General features: G+C 36.1%; 1 protein-coding gene across 3 annotated transcripts in view; it reads left to right on the top strand.

Annotated features, from left to right (window-relative positions):
• The window catches only part of LOC145668444 (uncharacterized), a 357,510-nt gene that overhangs the window by 247,516 nt on the left and 83,327 nt on the right, over nucleotides 1-26,667 (top strand). For all 3 annotated transcript variants that reach the window (XM_081736316.1, XM_081736317.1, XM_081736318.1), the window contains one exon: nucleotides 19,986-20,124. In XM_081736316.1, the coding sequence (XP_081592442.1) occupies nucleotides 19,986-20,124 (139 nt within the window). The remainder of the gene's footprint in view (nucleotides 1-19,985; nucleotides 20,125-26,667) is intronic.

Raw genomic sequence — 26,667 nt, 5'->3', positions numbered from 1 at the left:
TACAAAAAATATTTTATCGGTATCTCTTACCGTTCTCGTTCCATAACGATAAACGTTGAAACCGATATTAAAAATAGGAGTAATAGTAAATTTGAACCACTTCTGGTTTTTGGTAGTGTTTATATGATCATGATATATCATCTTGAGACGCTGAATCGTTTGCAAAAGTCCACTTCTCACAATCTGTTACCATTTTCGTTCTATGATAATAAATGTTAAAACCGGAAATGACTAATTTGAATCACTTCTGGTTCGAATAGAGAGTTAACAGAAGAGATGGAAGCTACCCTTGGGAAGCTGAATCGATTGTTGAAAACCACATCTCGATATCTCTTACCGTTTATGGAGATACCTGTTGACTAGTGTTGCCACGAGACGGGACAGAACCTTTTAGACGAGACACGAGACGAGACAGACTACTTGTCCCGTGAAATGTCTCGTCTCGAAAATGAAAACGCTGGCGGGAATGGCCAAGATTGAAATTGTCAGTGGTCATATAGATTGCAAAAGAAGAAGACATGTTTGTGTGAAAACATGTTGAAAATCCTTCTTAGAAAAGTGTCCTCTGTCTATTGAATGAAACAATCGTGATACATGAGCTTCCAGGAATATCATCCTTAATGTCTTGTCCCCAATTCCCCTTGCTGTAAACTGAGGAATTCTCATTTTTTTTTTATTTCTGGCTGGAATGATGACAAACAAAATCAAAGACAGGGAAGATTTTTACAAGGTCAAGAAACCGAACTACCACCACCATCTATTCAATTTGAAAACTGGATAAGGTCTACACTCATTACAGGCTGTAGTTGAAAGTTCTGGCTGAGATGGTGGAAGAGAACAGAACCAGGGTTGTCAACCGTACCATAATTATGGTACACATACCATAATTTCAGGTCCTGTACGATGTACCATAGTACTTTCATTATTGTACGCAAAAGTACCATAATCCAGGAGACGCGACAGCCCTTTTGCTTCACTTAAATATTGGAAAATCGGAAGAATATGGAATTTTTGTATTTTTTCCACATAGAATATAATGTTATAAATATGATACTGGTGTCACTTTCCACCTTCTGAAGTGCGGTACCATAAACATATACTATCCCTGAATGGCTTTATTGCCCTGTTTACCAGAAGGACAACTTTGTTCCACTTTAGAATGAAGTGACGGATGGTTTTCTTTTCGGAAAACAGTTATTGGCAGATGAGGATTATGTCTGTTCTTTAATACTTGCCTCTGCGCCGCATCAGAAACTGAGAAGGTTAAAAAAAAATGCAATTCCAAGGGGCCACTGCATTGTATTTGATTTTTTAAAAAATAACTTTTCTCATGTATTACAGACCTCAATGGTAATACGGAGGAGTTTTTAGGAAACTTCTTTAGAATGTAATTTTTGTAGTGCAGATTTATCGATGTAAATATAAATTTATTTATACACGAGTTCTGAGCATTACTGGTATCTAAGGCCTTAAGCCCATCGTGTATGAGAGATAACGAATCTCGGCGATCACACTCTTCGGTTATGGGGAAGGAAGCAAGCGACCTGAGACCTATATGTTAGGTGCCATCCAGTCATTCGTGAGTTTGAATTAGGAGAAACCAGCAAAAGGACAATTGTTATGCATCTTTTCGACCGAGTGTCCCAACCAGAAATCGAACGCGGGCTGCTCGCACCAAAGGTGAAGACTTTAGCAATTACAGTACACGGGGCCACGTAGTGCATAGAGCCATTTCATTTTGTGCGTGTCAGGGGCGGATCCAGGACGGACTTCTGGGGGGGCGGTGGGTTGTAATACTGCTACTTAGATCTACTTTTAAGAGCGCCAAACTCTGGGATGGGTTTATTTATATATATAATAAGAAAGTTTCCTCTTCTGGGAGGGCGATCGCTTCCCCCCCCTGGACACGCCCCTGGTGCGTGTTAATGTTACCCATTTTTTTAAGTATAGTATATGCTTGTTTAATTGGAGTTTCATTCCTTATAGCACAGAGAGATGTAATGTTGAATCTGAGCAAGGTTTGGGGCTATCCTGTCTCTAAAAGATGTAGTGAAAGAGCTGTCTCGTCTAGAAAAAAAGAGTGCTGCTTTTACTGGAAGAGTTTTGTTCATCTCGTAATTCACGAAAATTCTGTCTTCCCTTGTCTCGTGGGCAACATTAAGTGCATAAACTTAATCGGGGCCCGAACCACACGAAATCCCAACGGAAATCAGACCGCGGTTTCAAGCATCTAAGGTAGTAACAGAGATCCTCTGCATATATCACGGAACAAGCGTAAATAAGTGATAAGCGTGAGCTTTGCAATCAGGAGATCCTGGGTTTAAATCACGAGGCCGACCATTCTGACTGAGGTTTCCCATGGTTTCCTCACTCTCACCATGTGAATGCTGGAATGGTACCTTTAAATAGGGCTATATAGTCCCTGACTGACTTGCTTCCAAATTTCCTTCTCTAGTTATTGATAGTATTTGAGTGTAAAATATCCCTTCAGTTTCTGCCTCTGAAACCTTGGTTATAAATAAATATTAAATGGAAGAACAATCATAAATAAGAGAGGGTAGTTTGCCCAAAAAGACTATGTTATTATGTGCATGAAAAAAGAATTTGACGTGCTGAAATGCATTACAAATAAAGTTGTACAACTTTTAAATGTTATGCGAAGTTAACGTTTCTGTGAAGCCACAAAAATTCTGTGTGCATTTTAGCGTTTTCCTTTTAGGTTTCTAATAATGTAGCATAATAAAACAGATAGTCTTGTATGTATTGAATCTAGTGCTTCTTCCGTACAAGACGGTGTAACACTATATATGAAACATTAGCTACTAATTTTCTTCCTTGCATTTGAACCTTGAATAAAGTGATTTGAACTATATCTCGAGTTCTGTCAGTGAGTATTTTAGTTATTCTAATTTTACTGCACAATGTAGTCTAGTACAACATAAGCTTGAGACAATTCATTTCGTTCAGTTCTTATTGTACCAATACGTAAGAGAAACGATGTTCATGCTATTGTCACATATACATCGGGACAGCTTTAAAGGGCTCTTTCCCCAACCACTGCATCTTTACACCCCCACAACCCTCGGTTAGTCCTCGCAAGCGTGTAAGCCAGCCTTTCCCAACCTTTTTCAACTTGCGGCGCACTACAGGTGCAACTTGAATTCTCGCGGCATACCCATATATATATATATATATATATATATATATATATATATATATATATATATATATATATATATATATATATATATATATATAATTACTATTATTATTTGTAAATATAAAATACCTTGGTATTTTAATGTGATTACTGATCTCCTTCTTAAGCTCGATCACTGATTTTCCCCCTTGCTTATTTTTCATTCTAATTTTAAAATAGAAAACAATTGCAATGAAATATTTGACTCGGGTTTTTAAAAATCCACTTTCTCTTTCGAAAACTGTATCTAACCTTTAACTAAAAGGGAAGGTCACTAAATAACGAACAAATAAACAAATCTCCTATACTTTAAAACCACAAATGTAGGTAATTTGTATGCATGTTTGCTTTGTTGAATTTATTGAATGATATGTTAAAATTTCAAGTTACGAAATAGTTTGCAACAATAAAGAAGGAATAATGGTCATGACAATGATAAATAAATTTTTCAACACTAAAAATGTACAGAAAAGTAACACAGTATGAAACTTAAAATTGTAGATTTATAGTAGAGGTTCATAGTAATGTGAAATACAAATATATATTTTCCCCTATGTCTTGCAATTTGGTTCCTATAAAATTAATAATTTGTTTCGATTTCCTCGCGGCACACCAGCGGCCATTTCGCGGCACACCAGTGTGCCGCGGCACACCGGTTGGGAAACGCCGGTGTAAGCTGTCACTGCTCTTAGTGTTGCCGTACCTCCGATCCACTTGTGTCCGGCAAAATAAGGAGAAAGCTTTCCTTCCTATTTTCAGTTAACAACAAAAATTTAAATAAAATATTTCAACTAAGAAAAAGGAAAGAAGGAAAAGGAATCGAGGCAACATTGGTTTTTAGCCAGAAGGGATTATAAATCTCTACCACGTGTCGCGAAGACTAATAGGGGAAGGTCCAGAGGGGTGAACATGGTTTTTAGAATTCCTGGAAAAAGAGCCCTCTCTTTCTGTCCCAATGTATATTATTATTATTATTATTATTATTATTATTATTATTATTATTATTATTATTATTATTATTAATAATAATAATAATAATAATAATAATAAAGCTCGAAATAAGTAGTTCTCCAATTTACAAATAAACAAATGGGGGGCGCAATAATAATTACGGTATATCACGCTTGATTTTTGGAGCGTACCATAATACCCTAGAAAATACCATAATTTTGACCATTATGCACAATAATTACCAGCTACCTAGTTGGCAGCCCTGAACAGAACAGACTACACTTGTCTTTATTCTCTGGTGGCGGTATAGTTTTTGCTATATGAACCGAAATTAACCGAAAGCGGCAATTGAAGTATGTCATCTTGCTCCTAAAATTTTGTCTTCTCTCTCTCTCTCTCTCACACACACACACACACATAAACATAAAAACACACTTTTACCATTATACCAATCGCTTGCTTATTATACAGCAGTCATGTTGTAAAATTCACCTCTTTGTTTGGAAGGCGGTCGAAGGACAAGGAAAGCAAAGATATTATCGACGAACCCTTCAAATTGTTTGCTTTCAGCAAATTTATGATACTAACAATAACACTTTAAGTGAAGAGGTTTTACAGGGGGACCTTCGTTTTGTTACGCGGAAATGTTTGATCTGACCAGAGTGCGAAATTGCCCTCTGCTTCCATGTTGAGAGGAGGGGAATACTTTCCTTTCCTAGTGAATAATATTCATTAGGATCTAAATTATCTTCAGAAATGTTTTTTTACAGAGTATAAAGAACATTTGGTATAATATTCATGGAACTCCATTGAAAGCAGAAAATATCATGAGAATGATCAAAATTTGAACATTGAAGAACATAATTAACAGAAAAGAAATAGGATACCCAAATCATAATTTTAAACCTGCTATAAAATGTATATCCTATATTTTTACTAATTCCTTACTCCCATGAAAGTATCCTGGGGAGGGTATTCTCTCCGATTTTTTCAGACTGAAATCCTTTTATCCCTTACGATTTCGCCCCTGACACAATACGAAAAAACAAATGCTATTAAAATCCATACACATGACCCTTCCGGGACTCAACCCGGAGCCTTCAAGCCGATGGTCTATCGCCGCAGACCGCTGGGCTTGCTATGAAGATGTACGATGTATGATTGCGAATAGATCACGACAATATAAGAAACTTTAATCCAAAATGGCCACCCAAAAATCAACTTCTTTTTTAGACCACTAGCTAATCTGGGTGTACTGTCATGAGTTTGTTACACAAACGGGGCAACCACCATATAGTGGCACACACCCCGCGGTTATGGGAACAGATTTGTACCATGGAGGTGAAGACTGGCCTCAAGCATTCTTTGGTCCGAGGTGTCGTTCAGCTTCCATTACTATGGCACTTTAAGTAGAGCTTACTGTGCAGTAACATATAAAATTTCATTCAAATACTTTCCATTACTCAATAAAATTATTTGGTTCTGAGCTTTTTTAAAAAAAAAAATAATTTGCAGCAAATCTAAACATGCTAAAATGGAAAGTAGTTTTTGGATTGTTATGGGTTAACACTGTGAAACCTAAAGGCTGGAATATATGAAATCAAAGTGTACACACATATCTATCTCTCTATTTATCTATATATCTTTCCATCTCTCTCTCTCTCTCTCTCTCTCTCTCTCTATATATATATATATATATATATATATATATATATATATATATATATATATATATATATATATATATACAGACACTATAAAGCAAGTGGGCTGATAGTATACGATAGTGTCGGGGATGGTGACACCTTTACATCGAACTTTGCTTGTCGTGTAAACATTATTTGACATTAGTGTCTTCATCTTCGACGTACCTATGAGCAATTTACTGTATATTCGTGTATTGAAACTGGTGAAAGAAATTTCAATGTTTCAGAATGTAAAAAAAAAAGAAGAAGAAGAAGAAGCCAGGGTCGAGAAGCCTCAGACAACTAACAGCAGAGATATATTATCTTGTAAACTATTTGTCCTTGCCTTGTGAGCTTATTTGAATTTATTTTTAAGACCTTTAGGCAACTTTGGGCCTCCCCGAATGGATGTTGATGGGAAAATAAGTGGAATGAAGAAAGTGGTAGGATACTAGACAACTTCGAGAAAACACACACATTCGAAAAATGAAATGAAATGAAATGAAATCTTTGAATTTTACGATCCACGGTTATGGCGATTAGGCTAAAGGGGACGGTGATGATGAGTAATGAATGAAATGGTGGAATGAAGAAAGTGGGAGGACCCGAGAAAACCCGCGCACACGGTGTTTGTCCACCACAAAGTTCACTTGGCGGGGGCTGGGATCGAACCCGAGACCCCAAGCACCAGAGGTGAACGACCTACCGCGGCTTCCCCACACATTCGATGTTTGTCCACCACAAAGCTTACATGGCACTAACTGAGATCGAACCGACTACCACATACACCAGAGCTGAAGGCTTCACGGTGTAGCTACCGTGACAGTTCTTGTCTTGTGTGTTCTGGGTAATACTTGTAACTTAGTTGTTTCTTGATTAGAATGGTGCAGCCTGCTACATTTTACTGTCGTTCCCATGGTATGCTGCTATATTTTTTTACGAGACAAGACGAGACAAAACGAGACAAGACGGGATAGAACCTCTCGAGACGAGACACGAGACGGGACGAGCATATTTTTTCGAGACGAGACGCGAGACGAGACATGCTTTACACGAGACGAGACGAGACAGCCTGAAGTCTCGTCTCGTCTCGTCTCGTGGCAACACTACTGTTGACAGACAGACAGACGGATAAAGCCATTCTATAAGAAAAAATTAAATGAAATCGTTGAATTTAATGTCCTAAATTTATGCTTTTAGGCTAAGAGAGAGACGATGATTAAAGCAAGTGAATAATGATGGAAGAATAAGTGTAATGAGAAAGTGGGAGGAAAAGGGAGTATCTCGAGAAACCCCACGAGCACGATTTTGTCCGTTATCGTTCTGTAAGACTTCCGAGACTTATCTATAGAGTAGTTTGGAAATCTAAAAACTATTACAATTTCAGGATTGTACATTTGACATTTCCTAAAGTGTCATGAATTCAGGGGGTGGTCCAGGGGAGAAATTTCCCCTGGATACAGGCCTTTCTCTTATCTGCTCAACGTGGGATTACTAGCCTTTTTTTTTTTTAGTTTAATCTTCCACGGTTATGTTCCAAGGCTAAGAGAGACGGTGTTGATTATAATAACTGAAATTGTGGAATTAAGAAAGTAGACGGAAACGAAAAAAAAAAAACGAAAACAGCTATGCACACAGTTTTTATCTACCACAAAGCCCACTTGACTCGAGCTGGGATCAAACTAAAGACTTTACGCTCTGGAGATGAGTGCTCTATGACTGCGTCATCCACGACCTCACTAGTATTTTTGAAATACTATTTTCATTCTCGTGTATTGAAAGTCTCCCAGGAGAAAATCTTCTATGATTCACTGCGTCCAGCCTTGATAAAACAATACTGTATGTAATGAACCTTTACATGATGCAATTAAAATCTCTATACGTCATGGCAAGGAATCAAACAGGGCTCGAATGTGTTCTTCAGGAATCATGCTGCTTCCATGCGAATCCATTCTCGACACTATAAGGTGGAATATGCCGATCAAATTACAGACCAGTCACATTCTCACTTGTTTGATGGGCACTGTATCAGGTGACCGTGCTGGCCAGGCGTGTTGATATTGCTTCCTTGGTCGACGAGGCATAGTGATGCTCGTCTTTACATTTCCAGTTATCTTGTCCACACTCCATTATCTGAGAGCTGCATAAACTGTCCTGTCGTGGTACTATTTCAAATGCAGAACCAAGGACGCTGCTAACTCCACGCATGTACTAGTGCTATTCTGCTAAAGCTGTACTTGTTCTCACATCATCCTATGAGTCTGGTCGCATTTCGTCACTCCTCGTATGTGTCACAATTTCCACAAATAGTAAAGATATAATACGCAGTATGTTTTGAGATTTCCCTAACAATTAGAGTACGTTTGTTTTATATTGGCACACTTCCCGCCAGTGCACTTGGTTGGCGTTTAAAGTATTTCCTGTAGCACTCACGTGGACGTTTTAACCCCAATAGACGTCTTATTGGCTTTGCCGTGTAGGTGACGTTAGTTGTCAGCCAACCCATCAAATGAGGTAATTGCTATTTGGCGGGTATTTGAAGTGATCAGTTGCCACACGTGAACAAGTGTGTTACAGTGATTTGTGAGTGGACGTGGCGTTTTGCTGTGTTTCCTAGTGTATTGTAACTGTCAACTTAACCGTGGCGTGGCAACAATGCGTTGAAGACAGACCCATCCCTTAGGCGGGAAGCGTGCCAAGATAAAGACTCTAGGTCTAAATACTCGTTGAACGGGACAATATTTTATCGGTTCTTTACAAGAACATCACTGTCAGGATTGTGTGCGTGTGTGTCAATATCAAGAATACGTATGCCACTTTTAGGGGAAGAAACCTGCACTAGATGCAAGCTGCTGCTTAAGTGAATTTTATACGTATACAGTAGGTAAATAAATAATCCATTCTTGGAGAATAAAACAGTTATTATGATGAACGAACGGATTTCAGCAACGTAAGATTCATTTTTTTTTCCTTTTCTAGAAAAGTGCACATGATAATTTACCAACAAGTATACCATTTTCTTCACTTCGAGAGGACCTATCGATTGATACATGTCATAGTTTGGATAATATTATAGTTAAACAAAGATTAAAATTTAAAAGTAATCAAAATTTTGGGCTACATCTATGCAATACTATGCAATGTACTATGCAATGTCGTTCTGCTACTGTCATAATGAAAAGTTTGATGGGAGTATATTTTAGGACTAGCTTCATCCTACTCGCGTAATTATCTTACAGCATTAATTTGTACGTTTAGAAAAATGTTTTTCTTCATTTTTTCGAAAACTATGCCTAAGGATTTATATTCACCCAGATAATTTTGTTCATCTCAATTAGATCTATCAATTAGGATATATTCTTATAATTGGACATATTTTCCCTTAAATGCTTATAATATTGTAGAGTTTAAGTTACGGCTTATCTAAAACTAAACGTTTTATTTGTCAGAATGGATCAATCGGTGGTCCACAGCCTATTAAGACTCATCCTTGCTACTGTCTCTGGAGCCACATCATTTGCAAAGCGAACATGCTTAAGACCTTCACCGCCTACTGTTATATTGTCTATATTAGAGATCTTCTTGACTAGAATTTTAAAGATGACTCCTTAACGAAATATAAATCGAAAATCTGCACATTGGTTAGAAACCTTGACAAAAAATCTCTTTTAAAACGTGGAACAGAAATGTTATCAATAGACCGTATTGTGCATGTAAGCTCAGTTTACAATAAATGTCTACCAGCAGTGGCAGAATGTGTGTATGTACGAGTATGTATGTATGTACGAGTATGTATGTATGTACGAGTATGTATGTATGTATGATGATGATGATAACTTAAGGGACATTTTCACTTAGTCGATTGGTGGTCGATTCAGTTTAACTCACGCAATCGACTGTGTAAATAAAGCTTTGACTGAATCGGCTATTAACCGAAGTTAACGAATCGACAGTGAATGAATTGAAAGATGTTCAATTTTGGGGGATCAATTCGTTTATCTGACGGACCAATGCAGAAGGCTATATTAAGTACTAAAAACACCTGTCGCGCTGAAGAAGTTTACTAGGAAAAATCAAACTAGAGACCAACCTTCGGCTGCAAGTGTTTTGGAAGCAATTGTCCATTTTGGGAGTAATGATATAATATTGTTATTAGAATCGTATGAGAAAAATGAGTGTCTCTGGATTACAAATAGTGTATTGCACTTTAACATTGCCTCTAAACCTCAAGCCTTACTATAAGGAATAATAAAATAAATTAATTTTAAAATGGCAATTCCCGAACTATGGACTAAATGTAATCATCAAGTCAATAAAATAAATAATTCCACTATAATACGGTATATTGCTACAATAGCTCTCCTCTTGGAAACCTTTGAAATTGTCGGTCGATTTCGAATCGACCAGAAGATACAAAGTTTACAAGCAGCATTCAATTTTGGTGGAATATTTGAATAGAGTCCAATAATCGGATTCTCTGTGATCGATTGGATTTATCAGCAACTGCAAGAAGTTGATTAGCCGTGCAACCGAGTTGAATAAGTGACAACAGTGGTTTAGCCAAGTGTATACTTTGAGAGTAATTGTGTTTGAATAATTGAGTTCGTAAAGTAATCGGCGAAATTTCTACTTTTCCTTCTTTCCGTGATTATGCAGCTTTCTTTACTTCTAATATGGGCCCGAATTTAAAAATAAATGAATAGGTCTCTGTACACTGTAAAAAATCGTGTTATTTCAATGACATGCCTACCTGTTAACAAGATTGTATTAAAATATAACACAAACAGGTGGTTAGAACAACTCACTGTCCATTTGGAGTTGTATGTCAAATGGCGGTAGTTGAAATGACACATAGCCTGTGTGTTAAATTAACACAAGTGTAGAATCTTCGGTGTTGTTTTCTGCGTGATTGCCAAATATGTTGGGCATCTAATTATAAAGGCTTATATACTGAAGCTACAGACAAACACAGAAGAAAGAAACACTTGAAAATATCCAGGTATTCGCAAAATTTCAACGTGCAAGCCGTGCGATGTGTTCTCAATAGTTTTACATAATATTTCTGAAGAAATATGTCAACAGCGAGAAACAACACCGCATTACTGTGGCATATCTACAATGTAGTAGAGCTCACCAGTCAACACCGGGAACTGTGCTTCAAAAATGGCGGAAAACTAGTAGAAACACGATTAAGAGGCAAACATACTATAAGGATATAGGTAAGAGCTTCATATCATTCTTGAATAAGATGTTGGTGAAGGCTTTGTTTTGCACCATCAAGAAATACTTCACAATAAGTGTTGCGTAGGACGACAAAAAAGTTTGTGAAGATTTTCTAAATGAAGTGTTCTGTAGTTTCCTGTTCTTATTTTAAAATTAGAATCTTCTGTAAGTATAAGAATCCACACCACAAGCTTTTCCAACACAGAAAAATGGTTACTTCAACATTGCACATAGAGTTATTTCAACACCTAAATAGTTGTCGTAGTAACATAGAAGTGGAATCGAACTAACACCAAAAAACGGTGTTAATATTGGTGTGACCTTGAATTTTAACACAGCGGAGTGTTGAATTAACACCAAAATGGCGTTACTTAAACGGCTTTGACCTTGAATTATGACACAGATTGTGTGTTGAAATAAGAAAATGATGTTGAAATAACACAGGGACTGTGTTATATTGATACTTGACATGGTGTAATGTTAACACAAATAATTAACACACTACACACTGTATTACTTTCTTCGTGTTGATGCAACATCACCACGAGTAACACTCAACACTTTTCCCCATATTACCGACTATGGTATGAATCAACACCGAAAATACTAACACATATCTGAATTTAACACCGCTCAACACCGGTTATGTGTTAAAAACCTAACACACCTCCTGTGTTAAACGTCAATACCGCGGGGTCTGTGTTAAATTAACACCACACAGTGGTAGTCACGCTGGGACCACTGTCCTGTGTTAAAATTGAGTTGGATTAACACAACCATTTTTTATTATATACTAATATTACGCTACAACAAATGGTATATTTGGTACTTGGAACGAGGAGTAAAAGTGAGGGGTAACGCCGGGGGACGTCGTTCGCCCACCCTCGAAAAAATATGTACGGCGTCCCCCCAGTTCCTAAAACATTACAATGGGAAAAGATAGCCAGGGGGACGGCGTGACGTCATGCTCTTGCCTATTATCCCTTTACCTTTTCAGATCCACTTTTATTCCTACTTCGAACTGATAAAAGTATTTTGTAAGCGTAGAGATAAAATATAACTTTATAAGTATAATCTCGTATATTGGTAAATGATAAAGTCATAGTGGTACGTTTTTTCACTCTCTAGTGTAGTGAATGCAAATCACGTCCATATTATTCAGGTAAATGACACTTATTGTTAACTATCTTCCCGGAAATGTCACTTTTTTCTTACACAATTTTTCCTGTTATAAAGCGATCTTTGCAAAAAGAGAAAGAAAATTTTAGAAACTATAACCGAAACAGCACATCACTCATAAATGCCTGTACGTCTGTTGTATACAGACCTTATGACCTTTTAAACTAGGTTAACGTGTGATAAAGAGAGAGAGAGAGAGAGAGAGAGAAAGAAAGACATTCAAAAACCAATTTCTGACTTGGTATTTTCCATATTTCCGTAATCAATTAATCATATATGTAAGTTATTTTTTTAAATATTCTGTCATGTTCACTTTGTTAAAGTAATGTTCAAGTAAAGATTGTAAAAACTAAAGGCGAATATTTAGTAAATACCTTTGTCTGTTTCGAGCAGTCTCGAGGTGCAGGGATGTGGAAGGAGGCTCATTCTGAAATTCAAATAAATAAATCATGCTGATTATATCGTGTAGCTTGCATTTGTGACCAACAATCAGTGAGCGAATTGATAGAGGAGATGTCAGGGATTTCCTCCTTGACAAAACTTTATCCCCTATCCCCTCGGAAAAGAGAACGTTCATCCCTGTTAAGGATAACTTTTCCCCTCTTAAGAATTCTTTCGAATATCATGAAGATCGAAACAGAGAATGATCGTTGTTTTATTAAAAATAGTCCCTCTAAATTGCTTACTGGTGCCCAAAAAAGCTTTACACTAAATTTCATAAAAATTCTTAGAACCACTTTTTATGATAAAAGTAATGCTATTTTAGTTTGTTTCTTAATTTTCTTCTGAGTGAACTTTCATAAAATCTCTATTTCGTTTCTGGAGACAGGTTCCAGAAAAGCTTCATAAAAAATGTTTAAATATTTTTGAGATAAAGTTTACTAGCAAAGCAAGAATTGCTCATATCAGAGTCGAAAAATGGGGGTTAAGAGATGTACGGGAATGGGAATCAACGTGTACGAAACAGACAGGAATGGAACGACGTTGTCAAGGGCTCATGATGGGTGGTAATGCCAAAGAAATACATATATATATGTCTGATGGCTGGGTGCATATATGAATGAAATTCATCCTTCCCTGGAAAAAAAAAATATTCAACTTATACATGCAGTCAACAACCGTCTCCCTCAACCCCTTTCTTGGTTGAAAAGAGGTGGAAAAAGCATACTTCTGATCGTCCTTTTCAACTCCTTCCGGACGGACTTTAAAATTGAATTTTTCTTTCGAGCAGATGGGGAGTTTTGGCGTTTTTTTTTTTTTCAAAAATTCGTAGACAACAATTAGTTTAAGTTGTTTTTTTATTATTTTAAAGCCATTTTCCCATAATGTTTTACTTACTATTGTTACTGTATTAGCTTACTAAAATTGCTATAATTATTTACTATATTAGCTTACTATAGTTGTATTAGCTTATAGTTGTACTGTTAGCTTATATAATAGTTTTAACATTTGGAAATCGATTTTGTTAGCACTTTTTGGAAAATCAAAAAAGAAAAAAAAAAGAGAGAGAGAGAGAGAAATACAAGATTGTTAACAAATACAGAAGTTATTGTACAAGTATTGATATAAATAATACAGCAATAATGGATACTAAATATCTTAAAGTATTGAATATGCGAACCTTTCACTGGATTAGAAAATTATCCTAGGATTCTCATAAAAAAAATCAAAAACTCTGATCGGCATCTAAATTGCTCAATCGTATTCTCAAGAACATAATAAGCTTCTCCTGTGACAAAAGAATGTATCTGTGCTATCTCGGCTTAAATTTGAACACAATGAGGCCAATAAATGTATACAGAGACATTCTGTGAATATAACCTGTATTTTATTCTTAATAAAAAATGTAAAGCAAGAACAGGTTATGTCCACCGTTTGTCCTATTACATATTACCTAGGTACTTCTACGACGTGCACAGCTCCTGTTGCTCGTCCAGAAAGTACTACCTGCCAAGTAAGAATGTTACCATGTGTGTTGTTTACTCTTTACCGAGATGAGAGGGAAAAATAATAACATATGAAAATGCAAATACAGAAGAAAATTCATACTGCTCTTGACTAACCTTGTAAAATTTTTCTATCGAGAAATCCTATATGTTGCGACAGGTTGTAGAGACATATATAAAACTTTCCTTTGTTCTTCACTGAATACACAGATCGAGTGACATGTCGTTTGAACGGGATTGATAAAAGAATCCGTTTACTGCTTTTGGTTTAGGATAGAAGTAACTTGCCGATCTCAGAGTTACACTGAAATATTTCCGTTATCAAAATCTTTTCAACTATATACTACTCAACACCCTTAACATATTTGAGGCAGCTCCACGATCGTTTCAATGGTGGGAGAGTATTTTTTTTAACTCCTTAAAATAAGTAGAAATATGTCTGTGTTTCTTCCTATTTTATAGTGTTGCCCACAAGACGAAACGAGATAGAATTTTCATGGCGAGAGCCTTCCTAATAGAAACAGATGAACTTTCCAAGACGAAACCATCTCTTTTATGAAATCTTTTTTTAGACAAGATAGGTTCAAGTTTTGTCTCGTGGCAACATACAAAACTTTTCTGAAATTTTGGGGATAAATACAAATTTTATGAACTTCTTTTATTTATAGAGATAGAATGAAAACTATAAGTGATAATGAATTTTTTTTTCTTTTTAATTGTGAAAAGTAGTCAATGGCATTATGTTTTAAAGATAATATCGTTTAAATGTCCTCTTCTGCTTCAGTGAATGGAGTGGATTCTGAAGCTTCAGTTTTTACACCACTTTTGCACACACATATATTGCGCTGTAAACTCGCAATGGTCCATTCAACGTTCCCTTTCAGTTAACGAATTGTACGCGGATTTTCTCACAGACCTAAGACATGAAATAACTATACAATACATACATACATACATGAAATAACTATACAATACATACACAATAAATAACCTAGGTGAGAGATATCACGTAGTCTGGGCTGCCAGTTCACATCATTTCTCGAGAGATCGAGCCAAGAGAACTTTTCGTGTACGAAGTCCAGAGTAACCCTTTCCACCTACAAAAGAGGACATTATCTTGAAAATAAAATGCTATTAATTGTTTATCACAATTTTCTTGTATTAAAAAATAGCTTTTGTTCTATCTCGTTTTAAAGTTCTGATGTTCGTATTGGAAAATCCTACACAGGAACACGTTGTTCGACCATTGTTTACTACATCTGTTGTGTTCCTTTTGATTGAATGTCTCAAAGTTTGTCGATGACAGTGTTGTCTTCTTTATATTCTGTAGGTGTGGTGAGCTTCCCTCAAAAAAGAACAAATCAAACCTATAGCAAAATTTAGAAATTAAGATTTCCTATTCTCTTTAATGGAGCACACTACTTAAAGACAACACAGTTTTTTAATATGGATGTTGCAAACAACACTGAAGCTCAGGAAGATGAGGTCATGTTCACTCTCTGTACAAATGTGTTTCATTTCACGCATTTCTACGACATTTAATGATCACGATAATAAATCAGGTTTTCTCCTGTTTCTCAGAAACGAGGTGTTATTACTGTGAGAGACATAGATACACATGCTTTACGTAAATGAATGCCTCCTTAGGAAGTTGCTGAATGGAACTTCTTAACAAGTACTGTACAAGTTACAAAATACATAATCACCAACTTGAATCTCTTACCTCTTTCTTTGTCAACGAGCTTACGGTACCCAGGCCATATATTTTTAAAACACAAGACTAAATGTATCAAAGGTGCATTATAATGTATCGAAAGTGCATCTAATTTACAAATAGAGATATGTTAAGGTTTCACCTTTTAATGGAAACTTTGAAAATGTGATTTTAGTTTTCTTGATCTTTCTTAATTGCAAAAGAAGATTATTGGGACAAGGACAATTAAGAAAGATCTATAGGAAATGAAAATCAGTGGAAGTCGACATTTTCACACACTGATTTGCAATTTATAATCTTAATTTTGATACATTTTCCGTACTAATTTCTTTAACTAATATTTCTCTCGTAGCTATATGGTTAGGGTTGTTGCTAGGGGATGACCAGAGGCTGCCTCACCCTCTTGAAACTTCCAGTTGTTTTGGATAAATATATGTTCAAAAATAAGCAGTCCAGAATGTGAGGTAACCTCAAGTTAGTCTCCCCAAAATTTTCTCAGCACTTCACACCCTTGTTTTAGTGTTCTGGCTATAAGTTTGTAAGTTAGCGTACACGCTTTCACCAGACCTAGATTCAATTTCCAATAGAAGCTCATGAAGTTCGGATTTCACTTTAAATTATATTTCCACGTCTCATGAAGCCACTGTGCTGAAAGGGACGTTAAACACAAATCAACCAATCAAGCAAGAATTTTGAAATAATAGAATTACATAAGTGCAATAGAAGAATGCTGTATTAGAAGCAAGTTAGTCTATATTCTTCATTATCAGAACGCAGTAGATAATTTGAACAATACTGAAGGAAGGTAAGTTATGATTGCCAAGAAAGTCTTAAAAATACAATTGTAAAAGGGAAAAACACATCTTCTGAACACTGGTGAATTTGTCTGTTATATTTAGGGGCTGATTCTAGGGTGCAGATTACACCCATGAGTTTTTTTTTTTTTTTTTTTTTTGAGTTTTGACATTTTTTTCTTTCAGAAAAATGACAAATCAGAGTTTAATTGATGCTTTTAAAAACGGAAAAAAGTTTCGAAATTGAACAAACAAGCAAATTATTTTGGTTTCGCCACAACCAACTCCAATCTCCTCTACTACTTTTTTTGGGGTAGGGAAGAATGGTCAATTAGGAGGCTTGTGCCCAATCACTTGGGGGAGATGGCCTTTGTATAAATTATCTTTTAATCTTATTTAGCTTATATAAAATACGTAAAGTTTAAGCGGCAAGATTTTATTCAAACAGCATTAAAAAGTCTCAAAAACGTTTGTTCCATTATATTGTTGCTATAAAGTAGAACACCCATTCCACATTTTCCCTGAGTAATTAAATTCTTTTGTGTATATACCACTATTATGAGAACTACGATCGAATGGGACATAAAAATAATACGAATTTTACTAAAAATACGTTCAGCACATTGGATACGTTTCTAAATTATGTTGTACAAATTAGGAAAAATATTATGTTAAGCACATAAATTTTAATGTCTTAAAAAATTTTCTTTCTGATTTCACAGGCTGATCATTATTATCTCATCTTTCTGATTTCACAGCCTGATCGTTATTTTATCTTTCTGATTTCACAGTCTGATCATTATTTTATTACCTTCTAATTTCACAGTGTGATCATTAGTTTATTACCTTCTGATTTCACAGTCTGAACATTATTTTATTACCTTCTGATTTCACAGTGTGATCATGTAATTGTTCAAGAAACATACGTTTATTTTTTGTCTTTTCATTCATTACTCGTCATGGCATAACCAAATTAAAAAAAAAAATAGAGAGAGACTCATATGAGTGTGTGGAAAGGAAGAAGGAACTCAAGTCAGCAACACCCACTACACATGTGCACTGCAGCACAACAAGGAAACTCAGTAACTTGTGCATTAAACGTGCAATAATTTTCGCAAAACTGCATCTATTTCTTCTTTTTTCTAGATGTAGAATCACTCATATGTAAAACAACAACATCAATGGTTTAGTATTATTTCCCACTTTCTAGGAAAAATCTTAATGAGAACTTTACATGCAATAAACAAAACGGAAATTTAAACGAAATTAGACTTTTAAAAACTGCTTTTCTTTGTTTCATGTAAGGTGTTGACATAAACATTAATCGCCGAAGCATGTAAAATTGAAACGTCTTGCTTTTATACATATATATGAAATAGGTTCCGTGTCGCTTGAGGGTGTGTTCCTAAGGATAAAAGGATTTGCATGACAACTAGACCAACCCTAGAAACAGTAACATCTTATTATAACCTTTTTGAAGCAAAAAAATAAAACCTACTTTTGGTATTTTCTTCTATCCACATGGACCATCCAAGTATGTAATTATGTAGATATATAGTATGCAATTATGTAGATATATATATATAAAGGACTATTGTATAGTTCACACTACAGCGGAATTTAATTAGAAAATTGCATGTCAAGCTATTAATATATTAAAAGAATCTGTCTATAATTACAGAAACATCATATTGCATTAAAGGTGTCATAAATCTTGCAATATTTTCACAACCCAAACAGCAGATTCGAGTATACGCCGCGATCAATCTATGTACAAGATCAAATTGACCCAAGAGCAGTGTGGCAAGCGAACTATGTAAGGATTAGGCTACTCGAGAATGCATTTCCGATGCGTTACTCCCCACAGCGAAAGCGACCTAGTGGCTACTCGGTAATTTTGCTTTCACCAATGTTGTAAATGATACTTTGGGCCAGTCAGGGTTCCAGGTCTTTTTTGCCAGGTCCAGGTCTATACTAGCAGAGTTTCAATACTCTGCACAAAAGCATCTTCCTTGTTGCTAAAATCCCTTGCCTGGCAACATGTCTGTCCTTTTTTTCCTTCCTTTAGACATCTTTTAAACAGCAGGTGGTCTATTGTTCCGGTGGTCTATTAGTGGTTATCACTCTGTCACTATCTTAAGTCAGTTTTTATGAGCTCAACAACATCTCATACGTGATTCGTTTCTGTATGAGTTCGAACTTAGGTATAACGCTGCAACAGGAATCCAAAACATTTGTCATGCGATAGGACAACGTGCAGTCAACCACAGCAACTCGTTGGATTCAGAAATTTCGTGCATGTTGTAAAAATGTCGAAGACCACCCAAGGTCCCAGGCTAACAGGTTTTGAGGTCATACGAGACGCCATTGATGAAAATCCATCCACCAGTATACGGCGATTGTCAAATCAACTTGGCATAACCCAATCCATTGTAGTGTGTCATCTTCACGAACTCGGGAAAACTGCCATATAAGTTGATCCCAGTTTACGCCCAGAGGAGAGTATATGTGTACCTACAACCCCTGCAAAATCCGCGTTATCATAGCGACAGTAAGTGGGTGTCTTTCTGAAATCCAAATGTGCAAAAGCAATGATTGAGCAAGGGCCCAGTTCTAGAACCAGTCGTCAAACGGTTATTACGAGCATAAAGTCATGTTCCGTAGGTGGTGGGTCTAGGACGGAGTAATTCACTTCAATTTCGTTTCTAACAGTAGTACTATCAATGTTGACCTTTTTCTCGAGAAGTAGGATCGGATGTATGCTGCACTGTGCCTAAAATATCTGCATTGGTGAATTGAAAGCACGCACTGCTGCAAAAGGATAACGCAAAAGCACACTCGGCTCTAAAAAGGAAAAGAAGTCAGGAACTTAATGGCATCAACTGATACCACACTCGACAGTCCTGATCCTGATCTTTCCCCTTCGGATTACTATCTGTTTCAGTCCATGGTGCACTTCCTGAAAGCACGATCCTTCACCAATCAGTAAGAAGTGGAAACAACAGTGACCATCTTCTTTGCCTCTGAAGACAAGAAGTGGTATCAACGTGGAATCGAAAATCTAACAGGAAAATGGCTGCAAAGAATTTAACACGAGGGACTGTACTTTGAATGTTATCCCGCTTTCCTGTAATAAGTACAGGTACGATATGTTAAGTACTAGAATATTGTAAGACTTATGACTCACTGTTGTAAATTAAAAATGTGGTATATTCTTGACGGATTTCTCTGGTGTTATTATGTTCTTGTATCTCTAATTTACACTCAAAGCAATTAATGAATTTTTCTTTTCAGCTTGTTTCCGCCGTGTGTTGACCAGACAAAGAGTATCGGAACGCCATATTCGCAGATCTATGCCAGTACGGAATATCGAAGAATGCGAGCAGGAGTGTGCTCGAGAGAGACTATTCAGTTGTGAAGGATTTAATTACAGGTATGTTGATAGTTTTAATTGTGTTAATAGAAATACATATTTTAAGTTGGTTAAGCATCCTTAAACAGAATTGAAATATCTACAATCATAAACAAAACACAGAAACACCATTAGAAAAAAAATACGTATATTAAATATATTTCGTTCCCAAAAAGTTAGGTGTGGCAATAGGATAGGATCATAAGCTTCCACGTATTATCGGGATGTCTCGTATTTGGCATATGATTTTAAAATTTGCTCTAGTCTCCAGATTTGATATAACCTCCTCGGTCCCAGCAATTTTTTTGAGTAGAAATGTTATGTTCTAATAGTATAGTTACCTTCGGTTGTATAACCTGTTAGGCAATTTTCAGTTATTCTTTCTTATATCTTTGTCATTTGTCTGCTGAATTCATGTCGCCTATAGGCAACATGGGGACTTATTGTATACATCATGTATAATTCACATGTCGCGTATTGGCGACACGGATCCGGAGTTCGGGTGGTCATACGGGCAGCTTGGATGCTAAAAGTGGCCTAATTCCAAAGAATGGGAAAATGTACTACATTCGCTTTTTTTTTTACATTCGCTCAGTCGCGTTACTCTTAGTCGGTTACCTAGAGCATTCGAAAACCGACGAGTTATCATCATTGCGAATGATTTCTATAGTAGTTTTTTTTCTTTATTTCCATAAATGAAAAAGAAAAAAATGGAAAATTTGGGAGGGAAAGGATAGGAAAGGAAAAGATACCAAAAAAAGGGAAAATTTACAAATACGAAAAACACAAACAAACAAAAAAAAAAAAAAGCTATAAAAATTTAACAATTGAGTTTGAATCTAGATTGCTTGTTTATTGTGTATTTCTGTGTGTGTGTTTCGTATCTGTGTTCTCTGCGTATTTATGTTTTTATGTTTTTACCTATTGGCTTCTTCTTCTTTTCACCTTAGGCTTCTCCTTGTTTCTTGCAGGTTTTCCCTGTATGTTAAACCCTGTAGGTTTTAACACCCATATGTTTCATATATATATATATATATATATATATATATATATATATATATATATATATATATATATACATATTTTTAAATATATTTCTTTGGTATTCACCTATTTCTTTCACTGCACTAATGGTTTTCACCTGTGTTTCCACACTAACACTTGTACACCGAAACTAATATTCTTAACACTACACTACACTGAATGCTTTTGCTGTCACTAACACTAATAATCACTGACACTTATTTTTCACCTATATGACTTTCTATTTATATATATATATATTTAACTTCACCTTGCACCACACGAATTTCTGGCTTAACTTAAGCATTTAGTTTTTCAGCCTGTATGTGTTTTCATTTATTGTTTACTTTCACTCTTCCACATACTAAAAATTTATCTTTTCGTTTAATTCTAATACTGTATTCATTATTTATTTATTTATTTTAACCGCTCATTTTGCGTTCCTTGGTATCTTGGCTGGTTCTTATAGACTGGGTCCGGGGTCCACTCGGAGCACTTAGTGTGAACCCCGGTCCGTTGTATCCCAGTGCTATCTTCACCAACCTCACCTGGCTCCCGAACGGTAAATGCTGTGTTTTCCATTGCGTCCTTTCTTGCCATTACCCTATTCCCTCCCGTGAACCCACCACCACTCTCTACTTCACGCACTCTTCTTCACACACTCTTGCACCGGAATTCCTCTTTCAGTCCCTAGGCTGGAGGTGCATCCATTCATTCAATTTGTTCCCGGTGGGAGACACGGATTTCCTGTGTTTCCTCGGGAAAATGTACTAATACAATCATCCACTTCTATACATGGGTACCTTTTTTAAGAGATTTTTTCAGTAAGCGGATCTAGAAGATAAAATCCAAGGGCAGCCAGAACCCAGATTATAAGTATATCATGAATTCACTACAAACTTTCAGGGGGTATTTGTCACTCAAAAAACTGGGGGGCCTAGGCTCAGGCCCGTATCCACGGGGGTCTAGGGGGCCGGGCCACCCTAAATTTTTGCTGGTCCCTTCTAAAATTTTCAAGGTAGGTTTGCAAATGAACTATAATATGGTTGGATTGCCCCCCCCTAACTTCTACCGGGTTCCCCTAAATTTTTAGGCTGGCTACCGTCCTGCCTAGGCTCCCTCAGCTCCGATCTAGATCCACCTCTGGATCGTAAATTATTATTAGACCATTATCTACATAACTATAGTTTTGGTTGCTAACATAATATCGTAAAGATAAATCTTCCATATGGATAATCTTTCAAGTGGAAATTGCACTTCAAGTTTCTCTCCTAGAAAATTCCAATTTTGGACGTAGATCACTTGGCATCCAAGCAACCTACGAGTATATTTACAGTTTTTTGGAAGGGAAAAAGGCAACAAAACTCGCCTTCAGTTATGAAAATGTAGGTAAAATCTTAATTCTTGAAGCTTATCTTGCTTTTTTCTTACATAGCCAATCTTCAATCAAAATATTTTGAGATTTTCTGGGATCTCTGAATAATCTGCGGGAGGCGCGGTGGCTCAGTGATAGAGCGTTCACCTCCGGTGCTTGGGGTTCGATTCCAGCTCGCGCCGTGTGGACTTTGTGGTGGACAAACACCGTGCTCGTGGGTTTTGTCAGGGTTCTCCCATTTTCTCCCACTTTCTTCATTCCACCATTTCACTCATTTCTCATTATCACCGTCTCCTTTAGCCTAACCGGCATAATCGTGGGACGTTAAACTTAAAGATTTCATTTTTCATTTTCTGAATAATCTGCAACCATTTTATAGCTGTTTTGTGCAATGAAATATTTTAAATCTAAGCATTTTTAAAATTTAGTCATAGCAACCGTAAGGTCTTAACGCAGTCTCCCTTATTTTTATTTAAAAGCAAAGCAGATGAAAATCTTCTATAGAAGACTATATGCCGCGATTTTTAGATGAATTTTGATGAGGATCATTGGATGCATATTTTACTGTAGGATATTTTTTTCCCAAGTGTTCTCTACAGACGGTCACGCCATCTCTTCCACAGTGAATTTTTTATATTTTTAGTACAGTTTAGATAGTTTTGGCTAATTCTTAAATTAACGTTTTTGTGAAGACACGATACAATTGGAAGGAAGAAAAGCAAAAAAAAAAAAAAAAAAAAAAAAACGAAAGAACTTTGAGCAAAGATGATGATCGAAGAATGCTTGTTTATAGCTTATGCTGCCGATAGCAGTTGTGGGTGCAATACAGAAATGGTTAAAAGTGAATCATATGATTTCTTACTCTTAGTCTGAGACTTCCAAATTATGCTACGTATACATATCAGAGGACTTATTGAACAACTATGTACATCTGTCTGTCTGACTGTCAACAGATATCAGAGCAAAAGTGATAAGAGTAAGCGAGAAACGTTTCTTAGGAAACCGATTCAGAGTCCTGAAAGTAGGTTCCATCTCTTTTCTTAAACCTCTATTTAAATCAGTCATGTGCAAGAGCCGATCCTCGGGCGGGCCCCGGCTTGCCTGACTCGATATTGGAAATGAATTTCTTCCGTGATCTCTTAAATTGAGCTGAAAGAGTTTCTTGGATAACAGATGTCCTCCTTGAAAATATCCTCCGCGTTGGAACATCCAGTGTAGAGTGTGCCACCGAACATTGGCAGACTGGTCAAGTGTTCCACTAAAAATGGTCTGCTTTTCTTTAGTAACTAAACATTTTTGTTACCGCTATAACAGTTTTTTTTTTTTTTCCTGTGACATTACTATACGACGAACGATTTTATAAATTGAATATGGCTATTCAATTCTTGTGGAAAATGTACATTGTCTCGTACGGCCCTCGACGCCAGCAAGTTCTCTGTAGTTAGTCTATCCCTGTTCCAACTTGCACATCCCTGATTCAAACCATAAGTGCTAGAAAACAACCATTTCCGGGTCCCAATAATAGAATTCTTTAATCTCAGGCTGTATTTCTTTACTAAAACCGAGAATGGTATAAATTTGTTACCACTTCCGATTTCGAGATTGATCTCCATAGAGTTAAAGCGGTAAAGAGATAGTGAAAATAGCTTTGTCATATGAATTCAGTGATCTAAGAAAAAGTTTCAACTCCATCTTTATAACCCTATTCAAACCAGAAGGGGCATAGGGTACCGGGTTCAAACCCTGCTCCCGCCAAGTGAACTTTGTGGTGGACAAACACCGTGTGCGTGGGTTTCCTCAGGGTTCTCCCGTTTCCTCCCACTTTCTTCATTCCACCATTTCATTCATTTCTCATCATTGCTGCCTCCTTTAGCCTAGCCGGCATAAGCGTAGGACGTAAAACTCAAAAATTTTATTTCATTTCATTTCAAACCAGAAGGGGTGGAAACATCCAGTACCAATACTGGTCACTATAATAAAAAACAACGGTAATATATAGCGAGAAATAGTTTTTTTTATATGGGTTGAATAACGCAAGAAGAAATTCCATCTTCGCCATTATTCCTCTATTGCAACCAGCAACAATAGAAACTTACTATCACTTTTGGGTCCAGTATTGATTTCCATACAGCGAAAGCGGTAATAGGGAGTGGCAAATAGTTTCTCGATAAGAATTCAGAATCTCTAGAACAGATTTAATTTTAGCTCTTATTCTTCTACTGAAACCAGAAATAGAAAAACTAGTGCAACATCTGGTTTCAATATTGACTTGTATATAGTGAAAATTATGAGACCGTGAGGAATTGTTTTTCATATGGATTGTGTGAAGATTCCAATGTCTGACCTAAGATTTCCGACTTCCGGTTTAAGTATTGAACTCATTGAACTCACAAGTTTCGGAGTTACTAGGTTCCACAACGTAAAGTTCACATTTTTAATTTTATTTTATTTATTTATTTTTTGATTAACATTAAGAAACATTTAATATGAACGTAAACAAAACAAACTTCATCCTCCCAAATCATTAATTTTTACTAAAATAATATTCTCAAACTTTATTAATAAATATTTATATATATCAATGGGTTGCGAGTTAGCGTGTTGTTCGCGATGTATTCACCTGAGATAACTTAAATTACTAATTATACTTCAAATCAATCTTTTTTGTAATATTAATACTAATACTCGAACATAATACGAATACGTATAATCACTATGCTGAGGAATTACGAATGGAACTTATTTATTTAAGTAGCAAATGCCACCTTGAGTGGAACAAAATTAGAATGTACATTCCGAGTAGAAAGAGTATTACTGTATCTTTATTAATCCTTGTAATAAGGCTCTACAATAATAATTAACAGATCTGACATCTATAAATGTAAATGGCATATAATTCTTTCCTATCCATTAATCAACCTATTTGCTATTTCACTGTCTCAAATTGTTTTGTGTAAACATGATTTTTTTTTTTTTTAATGTGTGCCAATATTTAACACATCAATATGGCGATGTATCAACGAACAAGTTTAAATATCTATTTAATATAAGAGACAACAGGTGTTGTTAGTTACACACAGTGGCGTATTTATGATTTTGTTTCGGGAAGGCTTGGCTAACTTTGTTCCTGGAAATGTGAAAAATCTGCAAGATATTTCATTTACTTTAATATAGTAAATACAATTTCGGGGGGAGACTTAAGCCCGGAAATCCCCTTAAATACGCCACTAGTTACATATAAACAATATTTACAGGTGAATTCACAAATTAAATGATTATTAAGTGCTTTTTGAACTTGTTTGAATAAATAAGCATTTTATCTTGTGATAATCTGGATTTGAGAGTTTATAATTAAATTTACCCTGGAATATTCACCGAAGTGCTGGAGCACACCAGTAGTTACGGATGTGTTCAACATTCAGTTTCTGAATATTTTACTGTTCTTACATTATTACGTGAGAAAATACGTTCGAACTTTGTAGTCCAAATTACTACTTTGAAACTCTGTCCTAATTTCTATTGGGTACGGCATATGCTTTAGAATATCAATAAAACAAATGCGTACGTAACATTCAAATATAATTGCTATAAAGTGTGTATATCCAAATTGGAAACAAAAATGAAACGGAATACTTACAAGAAAATTATCTCTCACACAAAGGTTAATATTTCTTATGAAATCCCTTATTCTTTATTAAGTCTTTTATCAGTTGTGGCATCCTATGTACGAGTTTAGCACATTTTGGCTTCAATTCAGCATCGTGATACCTCAAATTGTTGATCTCCTTTATCAATTGAAAGTTTGGTTCTAATGTGCTTCTTCTCTAGCTTTTCTTTTATGAAGCTCCAAAAGTTTTCAATCGGGTTCATATCAGGGCTAGTGCCTGGCCACGGAAGAACACTAATTTCGTTGTCCTCGAAAAATTTTGTCACAGCTTTGGTCCGGTGGCATGGGGCCCCATCATGCATAAAGATCAATTGTACGTCATCAAACCAGAGTGCATTCTGGGAAAGCAGTTCTTGAAGAACTTGTAGGTATTGGTGGTGCTTCATTGCCTCCTCTACTATATACAGTCTTTCAGGCCCGAAGACAGAGATCACACTCCAGACCATGACTGAAGTAGGATGCTTTACGGTTTATTAAAGACATTCCAATTTGAATTCCT

This window comes from Thermobia domestica, chromosome 13 (assembly GCF_964235325.1).
Source record: "Thermobia domestica chromosome 13, izTheDome1.hap1.1, whole genome shotgun sequence".
NCBI classification, from domain to species: Eukaryota; Metazoa; Arthropoda; class Insecta; order Zygentoma; family Lepismatidae; genus Thermobia; species Thermobia domestica.
Note: the sequence above shows the minus strand (reverse complement) of the source record. Positions and strands in the feature narration are given on the sequence as shown.